This window comes from Tuber melanosporum (assembly GCF_000151645.1).
Source record: "Tuber melanosporum whole genome shotgun sequence assembly, scaffold_54, strain Mel28".
Classification (NCBI taxonomy): domain Eukaryota; kingdom Fungi; phylum Ascomycota; class Pezizomycetes; order Pezizales; family Tuberaceae; genus Tuber; species Tuber melanosporum.
This window is the reverse complement of record NW_003299100.1, coordinates 533,090-558,133: the sequence shown is the minus strand read 5'-3', so window position 1 is coordinate 558,133 and position 25,044 is coordinate 533,090. Positions and strand designations below refer to the sequence as shown.

The following is a 25,044-nucleotide window of genomic DNA, read 5'->3' as shown; positions in this document are numbered from 1 at the left end:
TGAGAACTAGGGTTTGATTTTTTGTCAGAACGAATTCTATATACCTCTAAAGGATTTAGTGGTAGAAGATCAAAGATTATGGCTGTAAAGTTGTTTACTTTTGGTGTAAAATTCCAAATTACTCATGACCTTTTGCCCCAAAATCGGGCTTTGGCTAAAGGCACGGCAAGTTGACAGAGAATACCGGTAATTCACTTGAGTTGGCTTTATCCACGTTTCAACAATCTGTGATCGCTGGTGATAATTTGTGATGCGGTAACGTCATGCGGCTCCGTAGCTCGCCTACAGGTCCCCTACCCCGAAACAGAAATTCCTAACCACACCTTTCGCAGCTCTCACAAACCAATAATGGCATCACCTCCATTCTACATCCCATTTGCCCACTGGGACTCAACCCCGTTTCAACCTCCGTACACCCCGGTCACCACTTCGAAGTTCCTCACGGGATGGCTTGTTTTAGGCCTGGCCAACGGCGAGCTTCTAATTCTTTCTACAGCTACCGATGATCCCATTCCACGAGCTCGTCTCTGCGGTCACAAAGATCCGGTGGTAGCATTAGAACCCCTCCTCGTCCGCACAGAAACAACCGAACAAGAGTTATTACTTTCACTGGATTCTGTAGGGACATTGTGTAAATGGTCTCTAGCAGACGGTCGATGTCTACAGAATGTCTATTCGACAGTCTCGTCCAGACCACGGGGGCTACGGATTGTTAAGAAGCAGAAAGCTGACGCTAAGGATCCAGTTGTGATGATATATGGGGCTAGTACTGAGATTTTAGTTCTTAACGCGGAGACCCTAGAGACGGTGCTCTTGTGGACAGGTAACCTGGATTGGCCCTTCCCGGTTGTCAGCGGTAGGAGTAGGGTAATGACCTTATTACCTGATGGGCAAATCCAAGGATGGGGCTTGAATGGTCGGAGCATAGGAGAAGATGGAAGAGGAAGATTGGCGCTGGCGATGGAAAGGGATCATACCAAACAGCTCTCGGCGGAGATCAAGGAGGACATGGGCAGGATCAGAGGCTTTGAAAGAGTTTCTGAGAAGGGTTATGTGATAATCCAGAAGACTGGTGTTAGCTCCTATGTGCTTGAGGATACAAAGTTCGCGCTCAAAGAGATCATGTCGGTGGGCTTGGAGGTTGGTATCGCCGGATACCAGATAGTTCCTAAGAAAGGAGTTAGGAAAGCCTTGGTTATGGCTTGGTCAGAGGATGGCCAAATCAGACTCTTCGAACTGGGTGAAAATATGACCTTTGGCCACAGCATCAAGCTGTCATTGAAACCTGTACGAGGCAGAGGCACAGTAATTTCGATGGCATGTACAAGACAGGAAGACAAGTATCTTATCGCAGCATTTAGTCATCTCTGGTCGGATTCAGGGCGGCAAAGAGCTCATGGAGATTTTCTGACGGGCGTGTTCTCAACTAATGCCGCCAGGATGGACATAGAGTGGATGGAGAAAAATAAAGGTGTGCTTACTTCAAATGTCCATACAAAGCAATTAAACTATGGTATATGAAACAAAAACTAATGAAAATTCGTAAACCAAATAGCCCTCACCTCGTCTTCCTTGATCCAAGATGATATCACGTCATCCTGTTCAGGTATATTTGCCAATATGCTAGCGATCGCTTATGGGTCCAATATTCGCCTTCACTCTTTGTCCTCATTTTTACTCTCATATCATGATCCCATCAAGGAGATACATATACCTACCACTGCCCGTATTTGCCTTCTTAAAAGGGTGAGGGTTGGCGAACACGTTGCACATGGCAAGGACGCCGGAATAAAGGGCGGGAAAGAATATCTCATTGTTGGAACTACTAACGGAGAGTTGTTCATTATTGAAGCACCGTACGTCCCGCCCTCCCCTCTCCACTAATCACCTTATCCTAACATGACCGTGCATGATAGCTCATTCCAACTATCGAAAAGACTCCCAATATCATCTACAACAGTGCGCTCCGCTAATCTTCTCCTATCAAACCTGGGTAAGAGACTACGCTTTGCTCTCATCGCCTCCTCAGCAGACGGAACTACCACTATAGTAGATGTAGAACGCGCTCACATAATGGTCACTTTTCCGAGCCACGATTACACTCCCCTTGTTTCATACGCCACCAAGACCGCGCAGAACATAATCCTTCTAACCTACGAAGATTACGTACGTCGGGAGTGGGATTTAGGTGAGGAGGATGGAGGCGTGCTTAAGGCGCATCCATCATCTCGCGGGAACGATAGAGATAGAGGCGCTCTGGGCACATATGAGAGAGACCTTGCAGAGGAGGGGTGGCGAGAAGTTCGCGTGGGCAAATTCGAACTAGTGGAAGAAGACAGAGAAGATGAGGGGGATGACGCAAATGGAGATGGTACCATCAAGAATTGCGAGAGGTTATGCGAGAGGGGACTTCCGGCCGCCTCCGTCAATGTTCGGGCTGTTCTGGATGCATTAAGTCATGCAGTAAAGATAGCTAAAGAACGGACACGAGCTGGCGAAAGGAGGGTCGTGGGAAATCATCCTGCCCTCATTACTGCCAAGTCACTACTTACTTCCCTCGTCCCCGGTGGCATAGAGGAGCTATTGGGCTGGGAAGAAGATGGCCATGGATGGCGAACTTCGGTTCAATCATTATTCTTCCGGAGGAAGAAGGCGGCGGTATTCGGGCAGATGGGTGCTGGGAAGAACGTATCCATACTGGTGAGGGAAGCCTCCAAAGAAACTGAGGATGGGATATTGGGTATCAGTCCTACCGTATCCGCATGTGTATTGTTGGCTGCTTTGTCCATTGTGGGCGGACTACTGGAAGCTAGTGGGAATGGCGAATTCTTTGATAATGTCATAGAAGGGGCCTTGGGTCGGTTGGCAATCACAAAGAACGAGCCTGCATTAGGGGTGTTTGCAAAGTACTGGATGGACGAGAATCGTATGTCTAAACTTTTGTGGCCTCATGAAAGCTTAATCGACTGACAGGATCATGTAGCAATAATGCGAGCAACCGCAAGGAAATGTCTTAGTATTTCTGTAGGCACTCTATCCGAGGAGAGGCGAGCAAACACAATAGCCTACTGGGCACGTTTCTGTGAGAACCCACCCTCGGACAGGCTTCAGCTCCGGCTAACATTAAGCCAGTACCAGTGCAGGTTCCGCCGGAACTATTTTCATCAAAAGAAATGGTTCGGTCCGTTATTATTCTTGGACAGTTAATCACGGCTCACCCCGATAGTGTTGAGCAAGGGTATAACGGCATTCATGATATTCCCACCATACCGGAGGAACACACTTTCTAATTCCATGATCTAGATTGAAGAAATGCATTGCGCTGTCGGTTGAATTGCTCCTGGGTGACAGTAACCACTCGTTCCAAGACACAGCCATCGAGCTAGTGGGGCATGGTTGGACAACTTTTCAATCCCTCTTCGACCCCTTTGAAGTAATCCATATCTTGATCCGCATATCCGCCTCGACAATGGATGACTTCTCCGAAAACCGGCGAAAGACCCTCAACAAATGCATACTCGAGATAGCCGAGAAAAATTCTCCTCTTCTAGGATCTGGTCTGGCCAACAATATCTCGTACGGTTCGTCTTCTTCTCAACCTGCTGCGTTAGCTGCAGTATCGCTCTCAACAGCATTGAGTGTATCTGTTGCCGCGATGAGAATCGTAACGATGATAGTTCGTGAGGACGCAATCCTATTCCGAGACGTATTAGGTTTGATAATCGCTGCTGTCGTCAAAATATTAGACCCGAACGGAGGTCTAAGAGAGAAAGTCATGCCAACGATCACGGAATTGATTAACGAGATGGTGGAGGCGTGCGTAATTCCTGGGCCTTCTATCGGGCCATACTAATGCGGAGATTTAGGTATCCAAGCATTGCCTTCCACCGTCCAACGCAGCGGCTCGCACTGTCCATATCCCCGGGAATAATAATGATATACGATCTCAAGACCTCTGCGCAAGTGAATGCCCTACAGGGTCATCATAGCCTCGCGAACTTCCTCACCTTCTCGATCGACGGCAAATTTCTAGCGGCAGTGGACCTCGAGGAGAACATGTTCCTTGTTTGGAAGTTCGTGACCGGGCTCCTTAGCTTCATTGGTGGCGGGAACGATGGAGCCCCAGCAATATTACTACCGAAGAGGAAAGAAGCCTTCGACAACAAACGAAATGTTGGGATTGTCGAAATTGAGGTTTGTATGACCGTGCCGTGCTCGGGTGATTGAACCAATAGCTGACAAGGAACGAATGAATGCCGGCAGTGGACTGGAGAACGAAGCGTAAAAGTAACAGCCGGTGACCAAAGCACGGTCTTCCAAAATGTAGATTCTACACAGGGGAGTAGCTGGAATATATTGTAGCTTAACCATACTCGCGCAAATAGCAGAGCAGAGCATGCCAATCACACTCATACCAATGCCATACCGGTAATTTACTACTAGTAGCAGTAACCTTTCGACACGAGTTGTCCCAAAGGGAGCAAAGAAAAAAACCCCTCGAACTGTGCCACTGTACGGTACTAGTACGTACTGTATCCACCCCCCGCCGGCGGTGGGACTACCGTAACTGGTGCCTCCTCAGGCCCGAACACAGGCGGAGCCAGAGCCAACGTGCAGGATTACCCAACGGGTGGTGGGCGTCGCTACCGTAAAATGCTCGTAGCGGTGGCACAAGTGCGGGTGGTGCGCCCGGGCACTGCCGGCACTTTTAGTATAAGGGTACAGTACTCGAGTACTCGTACCGGTACAGTACCGGTAATTGTGTGCCAGGATCACAGGGTTTTACAATTATGCTCCCGTTGGAAAGCGTGCGACCAACTATCGTAAGAAGGACGAACACAATTATCCCTTGAGCGGTCTGAAACCGTCAAATTTGGTCCCAGGCATGCTAAGGCCAAATTTGGCAACAATCATCTGAACTTGGTCAGAAAATCAGATTTTCAGCCTCTCTAGTGCTCAAATGATACAGCACCCGAGACGGGATTAAATGTTCTCAGCAAATCACAAAGCTCAAATACCGGTAGTTCCACCATAGACTTAATCGTAGCCTGCCTAGGACCAAATTTGACGGTTTAAGACGGCCCAAGGGATACTGTACGGTAGCAAGAAAAAGTGAGTGATACCGGTACCGTGCTGTATTACCGTACTGTCAGTGACGGAATGTCTTGCCAATGGAGGAGTCATGATGAGTGTGGATACCGGTTCCGTAATGTTATCGGGCATGAGTACCGGTACTAGTACAGTGCCAGTACGAGCGCCCATGATTAAGTTAGGGGACTGTCAATCTATCATATGTTGAGCTGCAAAATAAGGCGAAGATTTCTCCCTTATGGTCCAGATTTGCGGTAGTTCTTGTCCTCAATGGGGTACCGGTACTTGTATCTGGACCTGCCTGTAGGTGCTCGGGTACAGTACGGTTAGGTGGTTTGGAGAGCAGGTTATGGGGGAATTTTGCTTCTCCTGTACTGTCGATACCGGTATTTTGGTTAATTGGTGGTGACACACAACATAAATTTCAGCCCTAACCTTGAAGTTCCCCTGCCATGATACCTGTATGGTATGATACCGGTACTGTACTCGTATATATGATACCATCCGGGTACCAGTATAGCACTCCCCAAGTTGCAAAGTTCGCCTCCCCCTGGACTTCCCCCTGTATACAGATACAGTACCTACCATACCACTTCCCTCGCGACCGAACTCCCACTCGAGTACAGTACCGTAGTGGTGCAGCTGCACCTACTGTACCGGTAATCAGCAGGCCCCTGTCGCAATAAATTCAGAGATATCCGTATAGATTTACGATCCTATAGTCCCAATTTTTGGATTGGAGGGGCCCATTATTGTGGGTGGTTATGGGGTTTAGGGTGATGGGGGAAGTTTGCGTTTCGGGAAGTGGCATGAGAGGTTGAGGAAGCCACCCCCCTGTTGCTTGTGATGCTATGAATAAGGGTTCAGACCCAGGAAATGCAACCCTCCACCTCTCCCGGTCTTCAGTATCGCTTCTTTTTAGAATAGGGTAAGTTACCGGTACAGTAGTTGCTTGCTCACCTCAGAGGTTTGGCCTACACAGGTATGTACTGTACTCGTACAGTATCGTGGGGTGTCGGTAGCTGTCCCTATCACCACAAGCTTTTTATCACAAACCGCCAGTACGAGTTCGAATGGCCGTCCCATTAGCCATCCTCCCGTATTCCCCGCTGGTCCGGCACGAGCCGATGATTGGAGGGTTGGCGACTTTTGCGCAGGGAATCTCTTCCCATCGCGAAGGGAAGCTGATGGTTGGTCCAGAGAGTTCAATCCTTCAGGGGGAGTCTGTGTTCTTGCAGGAACGCTATCCCAAAGTAGGTTTAGCCTGTTTCTTGATTTGAGATTGTGGGGGGGAAGTGTTCGGGTCCAAGCAATTTGCTTTGTAGGGAAAAAACGATTGAAGGGAATTCCACAGTACGCGCTCCATTGGGGGTGAAGTACCTTTTATACCGAGTGATTAGTACTCGTATCGTTATATCTCCTTTTCCCATCTAATCCGCGGCGTTCTTTTTTCTTTTTGTTTTTCATTGCAAAGGACTTGTATGTACGGGTACGAATACTCGAGTACTGTACCGGTACGAGTACTGTAGTCTACTACTACCAGTGCGAGAGAGTGTGAGTGTGGTCCTCCTCCTCCCTCCCCCCCCCAAACACATCCCAATCTTCTCCTCTTTCCTTCTTCTCCCCTCCTTTCCCTCTTTCTCGCTATCTTCACCCTCTCCTCCCCAATACTCTTTCTTCCTTTGGTGGCTTCTGTTCTGTACTGGCTTCGATTTACCATCATTCCGGGGACCCGGTGCATATATGCTAGAAGTATAGTACCTCTTGTTCTACTACTTCATAAGTGCTTATCTCATACCGGTACACCTGACACTGCCGGCGGCCTCTCCTGCATACAAAGTGCATACAACTAGTGCATTGGGGAACCTATTGTACAAGTAGACGCCCGCACTAGCCTTCTCGACCTATCCTGTGGGCATTTCCCCTCGCCTTCGTGCAATTCTCCTGCTCCTGCGACTCCTCAGGGGTGACTTTCAGCTAAAACAATCCACTTTACTCATACACCTGCGACCGACGTAAACCGTTTTGGCACGCGCGATTTGTACGTGTATAGTCCCTCTAGACTCCCGTCCCGTTTGGGGGCGTGATCGATTGTACGAATAATTGCACTCTTTTTGTCGACTTTTCTGGTGCATCGATATCGAGCCTTTTTTTCCTTTCTGTATTGCCCACTCCTCCTTACGGAAGGGGTGGAGGAAATCTTTTTCCCCCACTTGCTCTGCCCTCAATCTATGGCACGTTGACCCAAATCCGTATTATCGGCGAAGATCTTGTTCCCCTCCCTCCCCCCCTCCGATCACCTAGCATACATCTCACGAATATAATATTCTCGCGTTACGTTTATCGTTTTCCCTTTTCTGTTATCGACTGTCACGACACGGAACCGGAATTATGGCGTCCTCGATTCCAGCTACACCACCTTTACCTCCTCCACAAACCCCTCACCGGCACTCCCACCATCCGAGTACAAATCCTCGTCAGAAGCTCCAGAACCCTCGTCGTAAATCCGCTCCCTCCCACCGAGGTCACCTCTCATCTGCATCCACAGCTGCAGCTTCCCCAGAAGTCATAACCAATCTTGTTGACTCACTCAGCAAGCTTTCGCCAGGACCTCTGCATAACCCCTCACTTTACGGCTCCCTGCATGCGCCGGATATGTTCCCTCCCCAGCCATCCCCACGGGAGTTAGATTACGATTACACCGTCGGAGTTGGAGGCATTGGTCGAGAGGTTGGCTTTCTTCATCCCGACGATGCTGCGCTTGCGCCTGTGGTGAGAACCGCGAAACCTCCTAGTGGGTTTTCGGTTCACACAAATGGGTCTGGTGAGGGCGCGTCGAGGAGAAGTTCATATGCCTCCGGCATATCTGCTGGGAAAGGTGGTGTCGACATACCGAATTACGTTCGAAATTATATGAACAGGGCTGCAGGAGCCGGTGACGGCATGGCTGATAGGAGGAACTCTAGGGAGAGCAGTGTGAGTGGAAAGAGCACGAGAAGGGATGGTGGGGGGAGTCGGTTGAGTTATATGTCCTCGCGCGAAAGGATGAGGATGGAAAAGGGCCGATCGCGCGACCGTGATGTGTCGGTGGAGAGAGATAGTGAGAGGGAATTGAGGATGAGCGCTGCTGGAGTGTTGAGTGCAACCAGTGGGGGTGATTACAGAGGAAGGGGCAAGACCGAAGAAGCAGGGGGTAGACATATCCCCGAAAGAAGGAGCAGCTACGGTAAGGGATCGCCGCAAAGGATATCCAGTTACCCTGCAGCGATCGTTACCAATGTTTCACCAATGCATCCGGGTTCTCCTTTGGGATCGCCAATGTTTCCAAACCACGAGGAGGTGGATGAGGAGGACCACAACGGTGCCGCTCCAGCGCCTGATCTTCCGAGAAATCGATCCGAAAGGGATCGTAAGCGCAGTTCGAAGCAGTATCCAAAACGTGCGGACAGCTTGAATAGTGGGATGGGGCGTTCGCCTAGCAAAGCCAAGCGGAGGTCGGAACCGCAGAGCATCCTTGCGAATCAGTTTGGACAACAGCAGGCCTCTCCCCCACGCCCGTCTTTTCAAAGCGCCCCACCCGAGACGACTCATCACGAACGTCCCTCCTCCGCGGACTCTATCGATGACGCAGTTGATTCGTACCTGTGCTCTCCACGTCTTTCGCAAAAGATCCGTATGCCTACTACTGGGCGTATTATCTCGTTCTCGGAAGTTGGCGACCCCAGCGGATTCGCGGTTTTTGTCTGCGTAGGGATGGGCCTGACGCGCTATGTTACGGCCTTTTATGATGAGTTGGCGTTGACTCTTGGTCTCAGACTGATAACGCCGGACCGACCTGGTGTCGGCGAGTCTGAGGGGATTGACGAAAATGAGCGAACAGTTCTTAATTGGCCCGATGATGTGCTCTATATTTGCCAGTCACTCAAGATTACAAAGTTTTCGATATTGGCTCATTCAGCTGGCGCAATTTACGCACTTGCTACAGCATTGAGGATGCCTGGGCATATAAGGGGGAAGATTCACTTACTTGCCCCTTGGATTCCGCCTTCTCAAATTGAAGGTGTGGTCGGTACGGGCAAAGAGGGTGAGGAGAAGGTTGGAAGTATCCCTACGACACAGCGAATTCTACGAGCCCTCCCGACTCCTATCCTCAAAGCCGCCAACTCTTCATTCATGTCGGCGACGTCTTCATCACTTACTACGTCCCTTCCACGAACAGGAGGTCGTGATAGGAGTCGAAAAAACAGACGAGCCGCTTCTGCCGCAGGTGGGGATATGCGGAAGGGTGACTCTCCTGGTAAAGATAGGCCGAGCAAAGGTAATACCGACATGCCTTCCGGTCCACTCTCGCCAACTTTAGCGGTTGCAAGAAATGGAACTGGTAAGGACGGCGCTATTGTGACGACCGCTGAGAAGCCCTCTGCTGAGGACGAGGTGATTGCGGCAGCTCTCGTGTCAGCAGCAGAAAGGGAACGGCAAATGTCTTACGATGAACGACTAACTCATGCAATTTGGACGCTCAGTACGCGGAATGCTAACCCCGCTGTTGACCTGCTTGTCTGTCTTGAGAGAAACAGACCAGTTGGGTTCAGGTACGTCGACATTACGCGGGCGGTGGTGATCCACCATGGAGCAAGGGATACCAGGGTGCCGGTCGAGAACGTCAAGTGGCTCGGGAAGACTATGCGAAGGTGTGAGGTTAGGATTCTGGATGGCGAGGGCCACGGCTTGATGGCTAGCGCAGTGGTAATGGGCGGAGTACTCGACGAGATTGCAGCAGAATGGCGAGATTGGAGAAAGGTTGTCGAGGGAAGGGGAGAGATACATGTTGGAGGCCTGGAGAGAAGGTGGGCCGATTGAGCCTCACATTGATGTGTTTTTCTTTTGGAAACTTATTCTTTTTATTTTTATTTTTTAGCGATTGAGTCACGTCCGCGAACGTCTTCGCTTCATGCTTTATTTTTTTATTCCCTGCGGTCTTATGGTTTTTTTTCCTTCGGATTTCGACATTTCAAAACTAGGAATGGACGTTTTCGTTCTCCCAATCTTGAAGACAAAACGATACTTGATTTTATTTCTTTCCGTTTATATTACTTGGGTCATGGGGATATCCAGCGGAGCAGCGGGTGGTTTTCAATCTCTTGTCATATTCTTTTATATTACGATTGTAGCTCCATACTTTATTATATTATAGTTATACGCCGTGACGGCGGAACCTCGTTAGGAGTTTCCTTCATTTTTTATTTTATTATTTCTCTTGGATTAGCAAGATCATTTGAGCAATGGATTCCAGCGTGCGCTGCGTGTTGTGGATTTGTTTCTGTTGGTAGGATAAGATAGGGCAGGATGATGGCAATGTATTTCCGTTTGTCAATGGAGGCTTCGCTTGGTGTAGAGTTAGTCTAGTACTGGCGGAGGGGGGGGCATTGGCGTCTTGCACTTGGAACGTGCACCTGGCTCAAATGGCATTTTTTAAAAATTTCTTTTTATTATTGTTAGATCCGGGGTATGATTTTAGGCACGATTCAGCCCATGACAGGCAAATCCTAGGGAATATCATACAACTGACGCATTCTGGAGGGGTCCCATGGCAAATAAAAACCCAAAGCATAAACTGAAATAAACGAAGTAAATCAAAACCGAAACTAATACTACCCTACAGGTAATCGTCAGAATGAATATGTTTCTATGGGAAACTTTCATCAAATCTGAGGCTACTGGAACCGGCTCATTAGATTGGCATCCCCCACCGTATTTGAGTTACCGTACCCGACAACGGCGCATGCTCGCAACATTTGGCAGCGGTGCTTGCTTGTATTTCGAGTATGTCTTGCAGTAGAGTTAAAAATGATGGGGATGTCGGTGTAAATTGGTTTGACAGCCACGAGGAGGAAGCAATAAGGTATGATATGATGCCAGCCGGAATTGCATCTCTTGCCGTACCGTACTACCTGGGCCCGGCGCCCGCTCAAGCTGTTCGACATGTCTTTTGCGTCGGGACAACAGACTCGGGACAGAATGATGCTGGTCATTTTTTGTCCCACGGGGGGAGGGGGGGCTCCATCTCAGCACATTTGTGGAGCTCGTACGTACATGGGCCCTTTGCTATGTGTTGGGGGTTTACGCGGGGGGGGATCCACGGGAGTGGGTGATGAGACGTGGGAGAAGTGTGGGATGTCGGTTTTCAGGCCCGGGGAGCTCTGGCAGATTTGCAATGTCATGCCAACTGTGAATGCTAAAGGAAGAATTAAAGGGTTCGTGACAAAATATTCTTTTGACAATTTGAACACTCTTAAATAAAACATTATCCAATACAGATTCACTGCCGGGTTCTAGGAAGATTCTTTTAGTATTAGGGGAAAATGCTCTGGATATAAGTCTGAGAATAGCCGCAATCATCTGATTAAGTAAGCCGAACAACATTACCGACTGGAGAGAAGAAACTATAGCAAAATGGAATGACTGGATGTATTGTACTCTAGTATGTCAGGTATTAACTACTAATTTAGTAAATTTTTAGAATTGGTAAAACTATTGTATAATAATGTAGAAAGAAGTTTTCCATAATTTCATAATACTTACAATCTAGCAATCCTAGACCGAAGTACTTAGAGTGTGCACAAAAGTCTGTTTAACTTGACTCTTATAGGCTGAGTTTACTATGGGTATGCAAGTTATCTGCATGTCCAATTAATGAGTTTCCTTACAATTTGGTCATAGAAAAAAGTCTGTTGAACTCTTGGCATTATGCTTTCTTAAGATACATTTCTAAAAAGCTAATATGGCGTAGCATTTGGGCTTCGTTACAGGGCCCTGTTTCTCAGGAGCGGGGACAAAATAACCTCGGTTAATCTCATTAACAGTAAAAAAAAAATCAGCCAAATCAGACCAAAACTGATGGAGCTAGAGCTATTTGAAGTTGTCCAACTTCAAAGAGCTATAACTCACTCAGTTTTGGTCCGATTTGGATGAATTTTTTTAACTTGAAGTTAATAACCTGGTCTTGGTACCCTGTTTGTTAGAAATGGGGCCCCGTAATGAACGCTAGTAGCATTGCCCCCTACTGCAATTACAGCTTCCAGTCTTCTTTGCATGCTTTGAATAAGCTGTAACAGTCATTCAGGTATGATACTGTCCCATACTAACTTTAATATTATAATTAAAGTATCTTTGTTGAATTCCTGCTTGTTTATCTGCCCAAGGTCTGTCTCTATATCTGACCATAAAGCTTTGAATAGATTTAAATCGGGTGACTGGAGAGGCCATGGAATATGATCTATTATATTTTGTATATAACATGATTTTGCATATCATTGATGCCCTGGGTTGGGAGCATTGTCCTCAACCACTGAGTTCATTTGTATTCCTCACATGTCTGATGCTAAAATGAAATTGGATAATGTATTATTGTTAGGAATATCAGGATCTGATACCTAGGAGTCATTCTAAGTAGGGTAACTCCACCTAGAATTGGAATCTCTGGTCTCCAATACCCCCCTCTGGCCCCCTTATGGGGCCTGCACATCATCATACCTATCAATCTTAGTTGTGTCCTGTGAATATAGTACTACAGAATTGAAGGTGTTAGAATAACACTGTATATGTCGCTGCCATCCATTCAACCAGATCCTGTTCACAGGTTATATGAGAGGAGACCTTCGGCTAAATCTGAGAAGTGAAACAGAGTAAATCCGTCAACTACTCAGAATGTGACTAGGCTTTAAAGATGTAATACCTTTGGTATGAGCCATAAGTAATGAGATGTTTTCGCACAAAGAGATGGTATTGAATAGTAAAAGATCTTAGCAAGAGACCAATACATTCATATCCACTTTACAATATCTGAAAGAGTCTAGAACCCTAAGGGACACTACTATAGAAGCTAATGGACTTCATGGAGTGTTGCAACTAGGTTTCAGAACATGTTGTAGTTACGAGGATAGCTTCCAATACTATAATAGTATTTGAAATCCTGTTACCCAGGGCAACTGTGGGTTGCCGACCAAGGAAATATTTATCAATCTGGTAGAATAGCTTTCTGCAAATTAGTAGGAAGTTCTCAGGAAGACATCTATTGGTTGTGTAAGGAGTTATAGAGGTTTAAAGTCAGATAACCTGAAAAATGTTTTTGATTACGACGATCTTCCCAGATGCAACCCGCAGATGAAACTGATCATTTCATCAATGATAGAGACATTAGAACCAACTCTGTTCGACTTGAGAACTAGGAAACAAGTCTAAAGACTCTAAGGATCGAATAACTACTATTGGGAATACATGGTTCCGAGTTAGTTATATTGGAATTGCCAAAGAGGGTGTAGTAATTTTCAGAGTCTCCAGATGTTCACATCTTTCAAGAATACCTGACATTGTGAGTTATAATCAGAAAGGTACATAGTTGTATGATAAATAGATGTAGTCTGTGAACACTTAAACGTGGAATATAAATATTGAATTGCTTTCCAAGTTTTAGACATCGTCAAGCAATGGAGAAGAGACCTTAACAATATGATAGTGTTTTATGATTCTATCTTACTTTATAAAATTTACTTCACTCTTAGTAGTCATAAATGAAATCAGTGAACTCGAGTCTTCCTAGACAATCTCTATCTACAGAAATGAATTTTGATTGGCACAGGCAATTCTGAAGTCTATCAAATTGTCCCCGCCTAAAAATTATTACATTATTACTATACCTCTTCGAGTTCATTGTAGTACTTGGTAGAACTACATAAAGCTATAACTTAATTCCCCCACAAAAAGTTCTCAATAGCATAATACTTTTCTATCCAGACTTTTAAGCTTTATCAATACAGTTTAGATAAAACTTTTCCTCAGTCTGGTGAGTTACCCAAGGTCTGTTGGTGATACTGGTAGTGATAAAGTTGGATTTATTGGTTCAGATAACTTGTTTCCATTCATATTTTGTACAATGTAGTTGTTTCTGGCACCAATAGACCTACTTCAGCTTATTATTACTTCATATATACCATTTATTGAATGTTAGAAACAGTTAAACTTCTTGGGTAGAATAAAAGCAAATAACTATAAAAACTTAACTAAAAAGTGTTAACAATTGTGACTTAAGAGGCATGATCATATATCTATCTTGAGTAAACTATGCGATATTAGAAGGATTTCGCGAGCACATTTTATAAGGAGTAGTACAGTTCGAAGGTAGATTGGTAGAGGTTCTGTTCTTTGTTTCTTCTAAGTGAGGTGTATGGGCGGTAGCCCCTATATATACAGGAGTGTGCCAACTCATCTTAAAAGAAATATATTCTGGAGAAACGTAAGTAAGAATTCGTTTTTCAATAGAAAAAAATAAGAGTAACCGTATTTGACCCTAAAAACCTGCCAAGAAAAATCCCAAAGGTGCGTATAAATCTAAGATGGTATGTGGGAAATATTAGGGAAATATATCAAATCTAGTATATAATCAATGTACAGAAATGTGCATAAAAGATAAAGAAAATCTCATTTATTGCATAACTAAATAAGAAAATAACGCATAAATTTCCTGTCTATATTCAATGAAATATTTATAAGATTAACATAAATATAATCCAGCTGTAGTAATGTCTGCAGTATACAGGTTTTAACTGAAACATAATCAAGTAAGTGAAAATACAATGTTTATTATTAAATATATTGAAATGTAACATAGGAAAGAAATTTCAACAAAAAGAATAAATATAATCATCAGTAATTAAAAGGGTTTTGTCTGGTTGATGAAGAGTTATACCTAGTATTGATAGGTATTTTAGTATTTATCTAGACCAATGCTGAAATGGACGGACATGTAACCGAGGCTCCCTCTGGGAAGATAGATCCTGAGTTTGCAACTACACCAAAATGAATTCTTCTGCAAAAGTAAACAAAAATAATAAATGTCAAAGTCTTAACAGTAGAGTTTGAAGAAACAAAATGGTAAAACTTAAAATTATTAAGCCACAGCTTTACTCGATTAAGTCCCAATATCGAGAGGTAGTTGATTACGAGAGTAGAGGAGAACTCGCATATACTTAAGTAGATTTCATATACTACCAGTTGTTCCCCATCACTACTCTGTATTTGCGAGCACTCAATCCTCTTGGACTGCCTAGTTAACCTCCACGAGTCAGACCAAAGATTCTCCGTAGTGAACTAGACAGTTTTGTGGTTTACTAACATCCACCCAATAGAAGTATTTTAGCTTCTGCATCTACAGTACAACTGCAGGAGTAAAAACACTTCATATCGTGGATATGTTAGTGACAAACTGCCTTGTCCAAGTAGATGTGATACTAACTATGGAACTCTCTACCCATATACACTTAGTCTTCTACAAGCATCTGCAGTCCTTGAACATCTATCCAGTTCTACTCTATTTCATATCATTCATGATGATGGGCATATAGCTCTCCTCATAGACCTCTTTGGAAGTTGACTACTAATAGGTGCTACCCACAGTCAACCCTCCTAGAAGTAACTCTTATCATGACCTCAAACTAGTGTCTTAGAGTCCTTAATGATTCTCTAATACTATTACACTTTTGGGGCATTGGACTTCTGTTACCTCGCCTACTTACCTTAGGTAACCTCACATACTATGTCTAATTTCAAAGTAGTATTACCTCGTCAGTTCTGGTCCATTTTGCATGAAACTACATGAAGACTAGTGTCCAGGTTCACCTATACCCCTCATATACCCTGCGGACAGCTTCCAGTCAGACGGATGGTGTGAGTGTATACGGTGTTACAGAAGCATCTCCACCTGAAGACTTTTACTAGGCTTACAGTAACTTTCTAGGCTGTAGTCCATGATGCTAGAAACTTATAACAAGGCCGAAAGAGAGTGCTAGCCACCACAACTCCAAGTTAGTGTAATGGGGGCTCCCTCTGGAAAGATAGATCCCAAGGTTACAACCGCACTGAAATGAATTCTTCCACAAAGTAAACAAATATAATAAATATTAAAAGTCTCAACAGTAGAGTTTGAAGAAACAAAACAGTAAAACTTAACATCGTTAAGTCACAGCTTCTACTCAATTAAGTCCTGATCTCGAGAGGTAGTTGATTGCCAGAGTAGAGGAGAACTCGCATATACTTAAGTAGATTTCATATACTGCCAGTTGCTCCCTATTACTACTCAGTATTCGCAAGCACCCAACTTCAATGGACTACCTAGCTAACCTATACAGGTCAGACCAAAGATCTCCTGTAGTGAACTAGACTACTCTTGTAGTTTGCTAATATTCACCTGATAGAAGTATTTTAGCTGCTGCATCTACAATGCAACTGTAGGAGTTAAAACTCTTCATATCGCGGACATGTCAGTGGCGAACTATCATGCCTGAGTAGATGTGATACCAACTATAGAACTCTCTACCCATATACACTTAGTCTTCTACAAGCATCTGCAGCCCCCTGAACATCTATCTGGTTCTACTCTATTCCATATCATTCCGAATGATGGCCACTTAGCTCTCCCGATAGACCCCTTCAGATGTTGACTACCAATAGGCGCTACCCACAGTCAACCCTCCTAGAAACAGGTCTTATCGTGACCTTAGTCTAGTGTCTCAGAGTCCCTAACAATTCTCCAATACTATTACACTTTCGAGGCAATGAATTTCGGTTACCTCGCCTACTAGCCTTTGATAACCTCACATACTATCTTAGACTTCAAAGTAGTATTACTCTGTCAGTTCTGGTCTGTTTTACACGAAACCACCTGGAGACCATTCTCCAGGTTTACCTCTACCCCCTCATGTGTCCTGCTGACAGCTTCTGGTTGGACGGACGGCGGGAACATATACAGTGTTATAGGAGCATCTCTACTTGAAGTCATATACTAGGCTTACAGCAACTCTCCAGGATGTAGCCCATGACGCCAGGGACTTATAATGGGGCCGGAAGGGGGTGTTAGCCACCACACTTCCAAGTTAGAGCTTGTTCGGAGCTCAACTAGTTGTGCGGGAGTGATCCACACAACCTGAGATTCAAATACCGTATGTAGTTTCGTGTGACAAACAATCTGGTAACTTCCCCTGAAGTCCTGCATAACAAGTTACTTTCAAGGTAGAGTAACTTGGCTCCATAACAGGGTAACCCATAGCCCAAGGCAGGGTAACTTTAGTCCAAAGGTAGGGTAACAGTGCACTGAGTTACCTTACAGAGTAGGATAACTCTATCCGGACTTACCATCGAGTAATTCACAGTAACTTCCAAATTGACTACTTAGGTTACCCTACTGAGTAGGGTAACTATTGCTTCTTACTACTACCCGTATACTTCTTAGTATGGTATAGCATGCCCAACCGAGGTACCTAACCAACAGTACCTCTAGCCAGTTGACTCTAGTCTACTACTATTCCTACCACGGTAGTCTCTTGATACCGGTATGGGTATAGGTTGGGTTAACTGTAATAGTACTCCGTGGAGTCTCGTTACAGTTACAGCTTGTTTGTAGCTTAACCGATTGTACAGGAGTGATCTGTACAATCTGAGATTTTAATACTCTCTGTAGTTTCATGTGATGAACAATCTAGTAACTTCCCCCAAAGTCTTGCATAATAAGTTACTTTCATGGTAGGGTAACTTGGCTTCATAGCAGGGTAACCCATAGTTCAAGGTAGGGTAACTTTGGTCTGAAGGTAGGGTAACTCTACCTGGTCCCACCTTTGAGCAATTTAGGATAACTCTAAAATTGACTACTTGGATTACCCTACAGAGTAGGGTAACTACCGCTCATTACTAGTATCTATGTACTTCTTAGTATGGCATAGCATATTCAACTAAGATACCCAACCAATGGTACCTCCACTCTGTAGACTCTAGTCTATCACTATTCCTACTATGGGAGTCTCTTAACATCGGTATGGGTATAGGATTGGTTAAATGTAATAGTACTCGGTATAGTCTTGTTATAGGACATACAATGCAGGCATTTTATGGTAGCTGTTTTTATGAAAATTTAATACAGATACTATATCATATTATAATTATACACTTAGCTTAGAATGCTATTTTGATCAGGTTTTTATACTACATAGTTAAATATTATAAAATCTACTATTTCTGAAAGTTAAATGAAATCTGTCTAAAACTGATAGAAATAGTACCTTTGTAACCGGTATGGGTACTCGGTTATTAGTTTTGTTTTAGGTATCATTTAATACTTAATTTATTTTACCAAAGAGTATTGCTTAATATCTTTGATTAGTTTCGTTCATACTAGATATGAACAAATTTGTGTATTTAAAGACCACCTGATTCTACGATAGAAAAGGTAGACTTCGACAGAGTATTTCAATATACTTAGTTGAACGGTTACTTCTTTGTTCCTCAATACACCTGCGAAATCTGTTTTTAGTTCTCAGCTCTCGCCTCCTCTCTGGTGGAGCAGGCCACTTGCCAACTATCGTACCATTTACTGATAACATGACTAGTACCTTGCGAACACGTTACATTTTTTTAACCTCAGCAAGTGATTAAGAACCTGTCTCCAGATTTAGGCCTGATCAACCTATTGATATTCACCTCAAAATGGTAGCGGAGAGAGGTGGTAGAATCACGGCACATTCGACTTCATCTTAAAACCAACGTTGAGTTATTAATGACCAAGAGTGGGAAGCAAATCCCACGGCAAGAACTTACAAGAAAGAAACAACTCTGACACTCTGAGGAGCTGGAAGAACCTGCAAACACGGAAGCCTCACAACTTCCAGGAGAATTCCCATCTACCTCAGCAAAGAAGCCTTCCTTTGAACCCCTGATTGATCCTGAGAATAGTAGCAAATCCGATATGGCTAGTACAGGAGGAGGACCTTCAGAAGGAGAAAAGTCTCAGGCTCGGCCTGAAGAAGAGGAAGTACCCAAAGTATTTAAACTCCCTAAGTTCAAACTCCACCTACCAGTGAAGTTTACAGGAGAAGGAAAAGACCTCAAACTTGAAGCATTTGATTGATGGGCAACTGAACTCACACACTACCTCTTCTTACAAGGAAAAAATGTGGAGAATCCTACATCTGGACTATAAATTGGATTATTTTGTGAAGAAAAGGCAACCGACGCATACCACCAATGCTATAAGGAATACGGCGGAAATGTAAGATTGAGAGGATCCACTCTACTCGACTACCTCAGAAATTGTTTCCAATCTTCTATCACCAATGACCTCCTATACAACAAATTCAACCAGCTCTATTAAGTCAATTAAATACATGTCAAATAAATCACAGATGTAGCCACAGATCTGCTGATATATCAAGACCGAATAAAGAAAGGAAGCATCTCCAGCTATATGCTTAAGCAAAGATTCTATGATGCCATGCATCCTATCCTCTGACGAGAGGTAGAGCCACTTGAGGAAGATGACGATGATATGTCAGTAATAATTGTAAGGGTAAAATGAAAGAATGCTATCCTCTATGAAACCAAGGCATACAAGACATAGACATCCTTTAGCAATAATAGTCAACCATGGCACAAGCCCTCCAACAACTCTGAAGATGATACTCCAAGAATTTTCAAGAAGAAAACAAAATCCTCCAAAGAATCGAGATGATAGAAGGGAGAATGTTTTGAATGCGGAAAAACAGGATACATGGCAAAGACCTGCTCTATGAAGAAAGAAAAAGGAAAGGAAATTAACTAAGGGACATTGGCCCATAACATCGAGAGCGAGAGTGATGATGCCCAATTTAGTGAATATGAGCAAATCCATATCGGTTATATCGATGTGGAATGCAATAGTGTCCGACCCTCCACTACCTTCAAGACACGCACCACCCTAGAAGGTACTATTCTGATCAATGGCAAGAAGGCTCGAGTCCTATTCGATACTGGCGCAATTGGAAGGGACATGATCAGTAACACCTTTGTCTCTGTCTATGGACTTCCAATCCAAGATCGGAACTAGCCGATACCTGTCAATATGGCAGTAAAAAGTTCACGATCTACAAGCCATAAGACTTGTAGTGAAACTATCTGACTTGGTTCTGCCATCCTACCCCTCCAGGAGATGCTAGTTGGAAACCTAGCCAAATACAATGCCCTGATAGGGATGCCATTCATGAACCGCCACAAAGCTATTATCAGATGTGGTGAATCAACCATCGATTTTCCAGATCAGAAGGTCAGAGTCTCATGCAAACTAATAAGCGGAGGATACTGAGCCGCAGTCTGTGAAGCAGTTACCCAATGCCTATTGGATAAGTACTGAGATGTTTTCCCTGATCAGATTCCCGAAGAACTACAGCCTATGAGGGAAGTGAACCACCACATCCACCTTCGAGACTCCTCTAATCTTAAGAACCAACCTACCTACTCCATCTCTGACGCATACAAAGACCCACTATGTGACTGGATAAACCAGCAACAAAGAAGAGGAGTCATCTACTGAGCAGAAGCACCAGGTGCTACACGTATGTTTTTCCAACCCAAAGCAGACAGCAAAAGAATCTGCCCCCTGGTTAACTTCAAACTACAAAATGAAAACATGGTTATGGACAGTTCCGCTATCTCAAACCAAAACCAAATCCTAAATGCAGTTGGAGGGGCTAGATTCTAAAGCAAGATTAACCTAAGCGATGTCTACATCCAGACAAGGTTAGATCCAGAAAGTGAACGCTATAACAGTTTCAAAATACCCTTCGGAAGTTTCATTAGCTGAGTTATGTTATAAGGTGATAGGAATATGCCCACCACCTTCATGCAAATTATGGACAACGTTCTAAGTGAATATCTCCACCATTTTTTATGGGTTTACATTAACGATATCCTAATTTTCTCAAACTCCGAAGTGGAACATACATACCATATAGCTTTGGTTTGTACCAGACTAAGGGAAGATAAGTTATACACTAGTAAAAACAAATCAATCCTGTTTGCCGACAAACTCGATATCCTGGAACATGTGATAGATAATGAAGGAATACAAGCAGCCCCTGGAAAAATATCCTGTTTAACAGAATAGACAACACCTCAAAATCAAAAAGAACTCATACGATTCTTAGAACTAGTCAACTATATCTCCCAGTTTCTACCATACCACACTACTGTGATAGCATCATTCATAGACCTTACTGGCAATACTGAATCTTTCTGGACCCACACTCATGACCAAGCCTTTACCAATATTAAGAAATTGATTAAGAATGCCAATATTATACAGCCTATCGACTACAGTAAACCAGACCTGATATGGCTGATTGCTGACACATCAGATGTTGGAGTTGGAGTATGGGTTGGATAAGGAGCTTCACATGAAACAGCAAGACCGAATGCATTACACAGCAGAAAGTTTACTAATTCCAAATTAACTAGGGAACCACAGCCAAGAAAGTCCTTAAAGGGATGATTTTTCTGCTGCTTTCAACCACATCCTGATGGGCAATACTTTCACCATGGTATTGACTACCAACCTCTCATTATTTTAAAATGGAAAAGATCCCCGGAAGGAGAAGAACACAATGGATAGGAGAAATCACCAAATACGATGCAAAAATCTTCTATACTCCTGGAGGAACCAACTATTTAGCTGGTGCTCTCTCCCACCTATATGAGAACCAAGAGCTCACAGACCCTTCTCTTGTTTATGACCATACAAGACAAAGTGAAGATAGTTCTGATAACACCTCCTATAAACAAGAACCATCGTTGGCTACCACCAGTACTACCTCTCCCTCCAATTGTTTCTCTTACACCATGTATAGAGCTGCTAGAACAGAACGAGAAAAAGATATTGGTGATGAGTAGAAAGATGATTGCACCCTCCACAGCACACCTCCTCACAAGCTTGAACAAAGCAGACTCTACTGGTCCCACTGTTACCCTGATACCTACCTCTTTTACCAAACTAAAATTAAATTCAGCAACAGATATCAGCTACCATACTATACTTCTGCTGATGATGCCAAAAACTCCAGTTTCGACACTGCAGAAGGAGCAGAAGAGATGATGGATGAAGTTAATGATGGATCAATCCAACCTCCCCTTATCCTTAATCCAACCCCAAGATGACACCAAGGTCTTGAAGAACTTGAACAAGCAGCAGTCTACATGGATGCAATATCTTACCTACATCCTCCACCATCAGCACCGCCATTCTCTCCCCTCCTAATCGATTCATGACCACTGTATAATTGACCCTTACGAGTATACAACAATGATCCAATCTATTTCAAAGCTATGGACAGCTCCAGACAGAGAGATCTTGCCCCATACAACATCTTCAACAGAATGGTCTATACCAGTATCAGTTATGGTGAACATTGCCTATATATTCCGAAAGGCCATATGTTTAATGGAATGACCATTAGAGAATATCTCATTACTGAAATCCACAATAAAGGACACTATAGTGTGGACCGCAACCTCCAATATGCCTCAGAATATGTTTACTGGCCTGAAATGTGAAAGGATTTCCTTAATTTCATCAAACAATGTAAACTCTACCAGGCAAATAAGGAACGAACACAACTTCATGAAGGGAAAGCACAGACCCTTCAATTACCTTGTGAGATATTTGAATCCTCTGCTATTGATTTCGCAGGAATATTTAACAAGTCCGCTGGTTATAACACTATCTTGGTAGTTGTTGATTGATTTTCTGGATACACATGGCTCATACCGATGAAGGGAACTGACTCCTCTAAAGACAGCTGGAATAACCTCCAGCGATACCTATTTACCCCTTACAGATACCCATTATCTATTATCCATGATGCTAATCCCTTTTCTACTGCCAGATTCTGGAAATAAACCTTGACCTCTCTTAGAATCAACAACATTATAACTGCTCCTGGACATCATGAGACTAATGGCCAAGCAGAAGGAAAGATCTATGTAATCAAGACCAGAATTAGGAATATGATCAATGAACAACAGACTAACTAAGAACCAGCCCTCACTAAACTCACCGGATATATTAACACTGGATCTTCAGATACCTTGGGAATGTCTCCATACAAGGTAGTCTTTGGCTGCCAATACCCTCTCCTACCTATAACACTATTCAAGAATTCCTCAATCCCCACCTCTGATGATTACTTAAACCGCCATCAAGCTATCTGGAATGATGCCTTCCAAGCTGTTAAAGCTGCCCAATTCCGGGGTACCACCACTGCTCAGAAACGACGGCGTAAGCATATTTCTATTCCACCAGGTGACATGCTTCTGGTCCATAGAAATATGTTTATTACCAATGTTGGATGCAGAAAGAAACTACCACCACGATGGCAAGAACCCTTCAAGGTCTTATTCTTGATGAGCATACAGAAAACTACACTGTCCAGATAGATGGACGCATGTACCACCGCAATACTACCGTCTTCTATGCCTCTGCTGTTAAGCGGTTCCACCCAAATGATGACTACAAGTTTCCTGGAAGAATTCAATCTCGACCCACACCTATCATCATTGATAAGAAGTATGAATAGGAAGTTGAAGAAATTCGAGATCACCACCTTTGACATGGGAATGATCAGTTCCTGGTCAAATGGAAAGAATACTCAACCCGCGAGAACAAGCTGGGAACTACTAGAAAAGATTGGAGCATGCTATGGATATGGTGAATGAATGGTGGAAAGACAACATGCCAAATGAATCTCTTCCTCCAATAATAAATCACATCACAATATGCTGGACATCAATGATGCCAGAAACCAAGCAATGGCAAATGAAACTTGAAGCTAGGGATGGGTTTTGGGCACCATACTTTGAGTCAGAATTCAAAAGCAGTGATGAGGAAAGTCAGGCTATGGAGCAGGCTCTCAACAACCTTATCTGATCACCATCTACCATCCGAATACCATAACGATGTCAAACTATGTGGAACTCAATGTGAGGCTGTAACAACAGATTGTTGGACTATTATTGAACCGCGATGTTATCCAACTTGAAGACTACTTTGCTATCCTCTGGGTAGACTACTGTCCCGATTGTGATAACACTTGGGTAGTCATACAGCATGAATCTGGTATTTGTAACTACTGTGATTTGCATTTCTTTAAGTCTTATTGTTTTCTTAGGATTTCCTCTTGTCCCTAGTGTGATACCTATAATGAAGAACTGAGAGTGGAAACTGAAGCCTTTAGTTTCTCAGACTCTCCTTTTGATGATTATTAGGTTTTGTTTGCTTAAACAGTTGTTTTGTTTTAAGGAATGTAACTGGTATGGATACTCGGTTATTAGTTTTGTTTTAAGTATTGTTTGATACTTAGTTTTGTTTTATGTTTTATTTTAAGTATTGCTTTGATACTTAGTTTTGTTTTATGTTTTATTTTAAGTATTGCTTTGATACTTGGTTTGTTTTAAGTATCGTTTGATACTTAGTTTTGTTTTATGTTTTGTTTTAAGTATTGCCTTGATACTTAGTTTGCTTTACCAAAGAGTATCGCTTAATATCTTTGATTAGTTTCCTTCATGCTAGAAATGAACAGATTTGTGTATTTAAAGACCACCTGATTCTATTGTAGAAAAGGCAGACTTCAACAGAGTATTTCAATATATTTAGTTAAACTGTTACTTCTTTGTTCCTCAGTACACCTTCAAAATCTTCTTTAGTTCTCAGCTCTCGCCTCCTCTCTGATAGAGCAGGCCACCTGCCAACCATTATACCATTTACTGATAACGTGACTAGCACTTTGTGAATACATTATAACCTTTTATGAGATTTAACTTATATTAAAAAACTAATAGAAATTACTTACATCTTATTTGGAAGACATTTATAATATCCTGTTGATACTATAATATCTCTTAATAGTCTGTTAGGCTGTAGCCAGAAGCGATCCTATTGAATATAGGCTAGGGCCTGAATTTTATTAGTTGGAGAACGTCTAGAAAGACTTGAAAGGTATAGTGATAAAGAGTTATAAAACTTATTATATTATTAAGGTTTCTTCTCTATTGCTTGATCCTCCTCAACCTCTCTGGAGACCTTAAAGTATTTATACTATTCTAGTA

General features: G+C 43.4%; 2 protein-coding genes; both read left to right on the top strand.

Annotated features, from left to right (window-relative positions):
• Window positions 1–348: 348 nt before the first annotated feature.
• Window positions 349–4,227, top strand: GSTUM_00009252001 (uncharacterized protein; the record flags this gene model as incomplete). Its single annotated transcript, XM_002840578.1, has 7 exons — window positions 349–1,471; window positions 1,556–1,856; window positions 1,917–2,926; window positions 2,984–3,082; window positions 3,133–3,238; window positions 3,304–3,816; window positions 3,867–4,227. The coding sequence occupies 7 exons, from the start codon at window positions 349–351 to the stop codon at window positions 4,225–4,227; spliced, it is 3,513 nt and encodes a 1,170-aa protein (XP_002840624.1).
• A 2,548-nt stretch (window positions 4,228–6,775) lies between these two features.
• On the top strand, window positions 6,776–10,298 carry GSTUM_00009251001 (uncharacterized protein). XM_002840577.2 has 1 exon: window positions 6,776–10,298. Exon 1 carries the CDS (start codon window positions 7,483–7,485, stop codon window positions 9,949–9,951), a length of 2,469 nt encoding a protein of 822 aa, XP_002840623.1. The 5' UTR covers window positions 6,776–7,482; the 3' UTR covers window positions 9,952–10,298.
• The last annotated feature ends 14,746 nt before the right edge of the window (window positions 10,299–25,044 follow it).

Excerpts from the sequence above, each read along its gene's own strand:
- GSTUM_00009251001 (XM_002840577.2), top strand. The coding sequence starts at position 7,483 with ATGGCGTCCTCGATTCCAGCTACACCACCTTTACCTCCTCCACAAACC.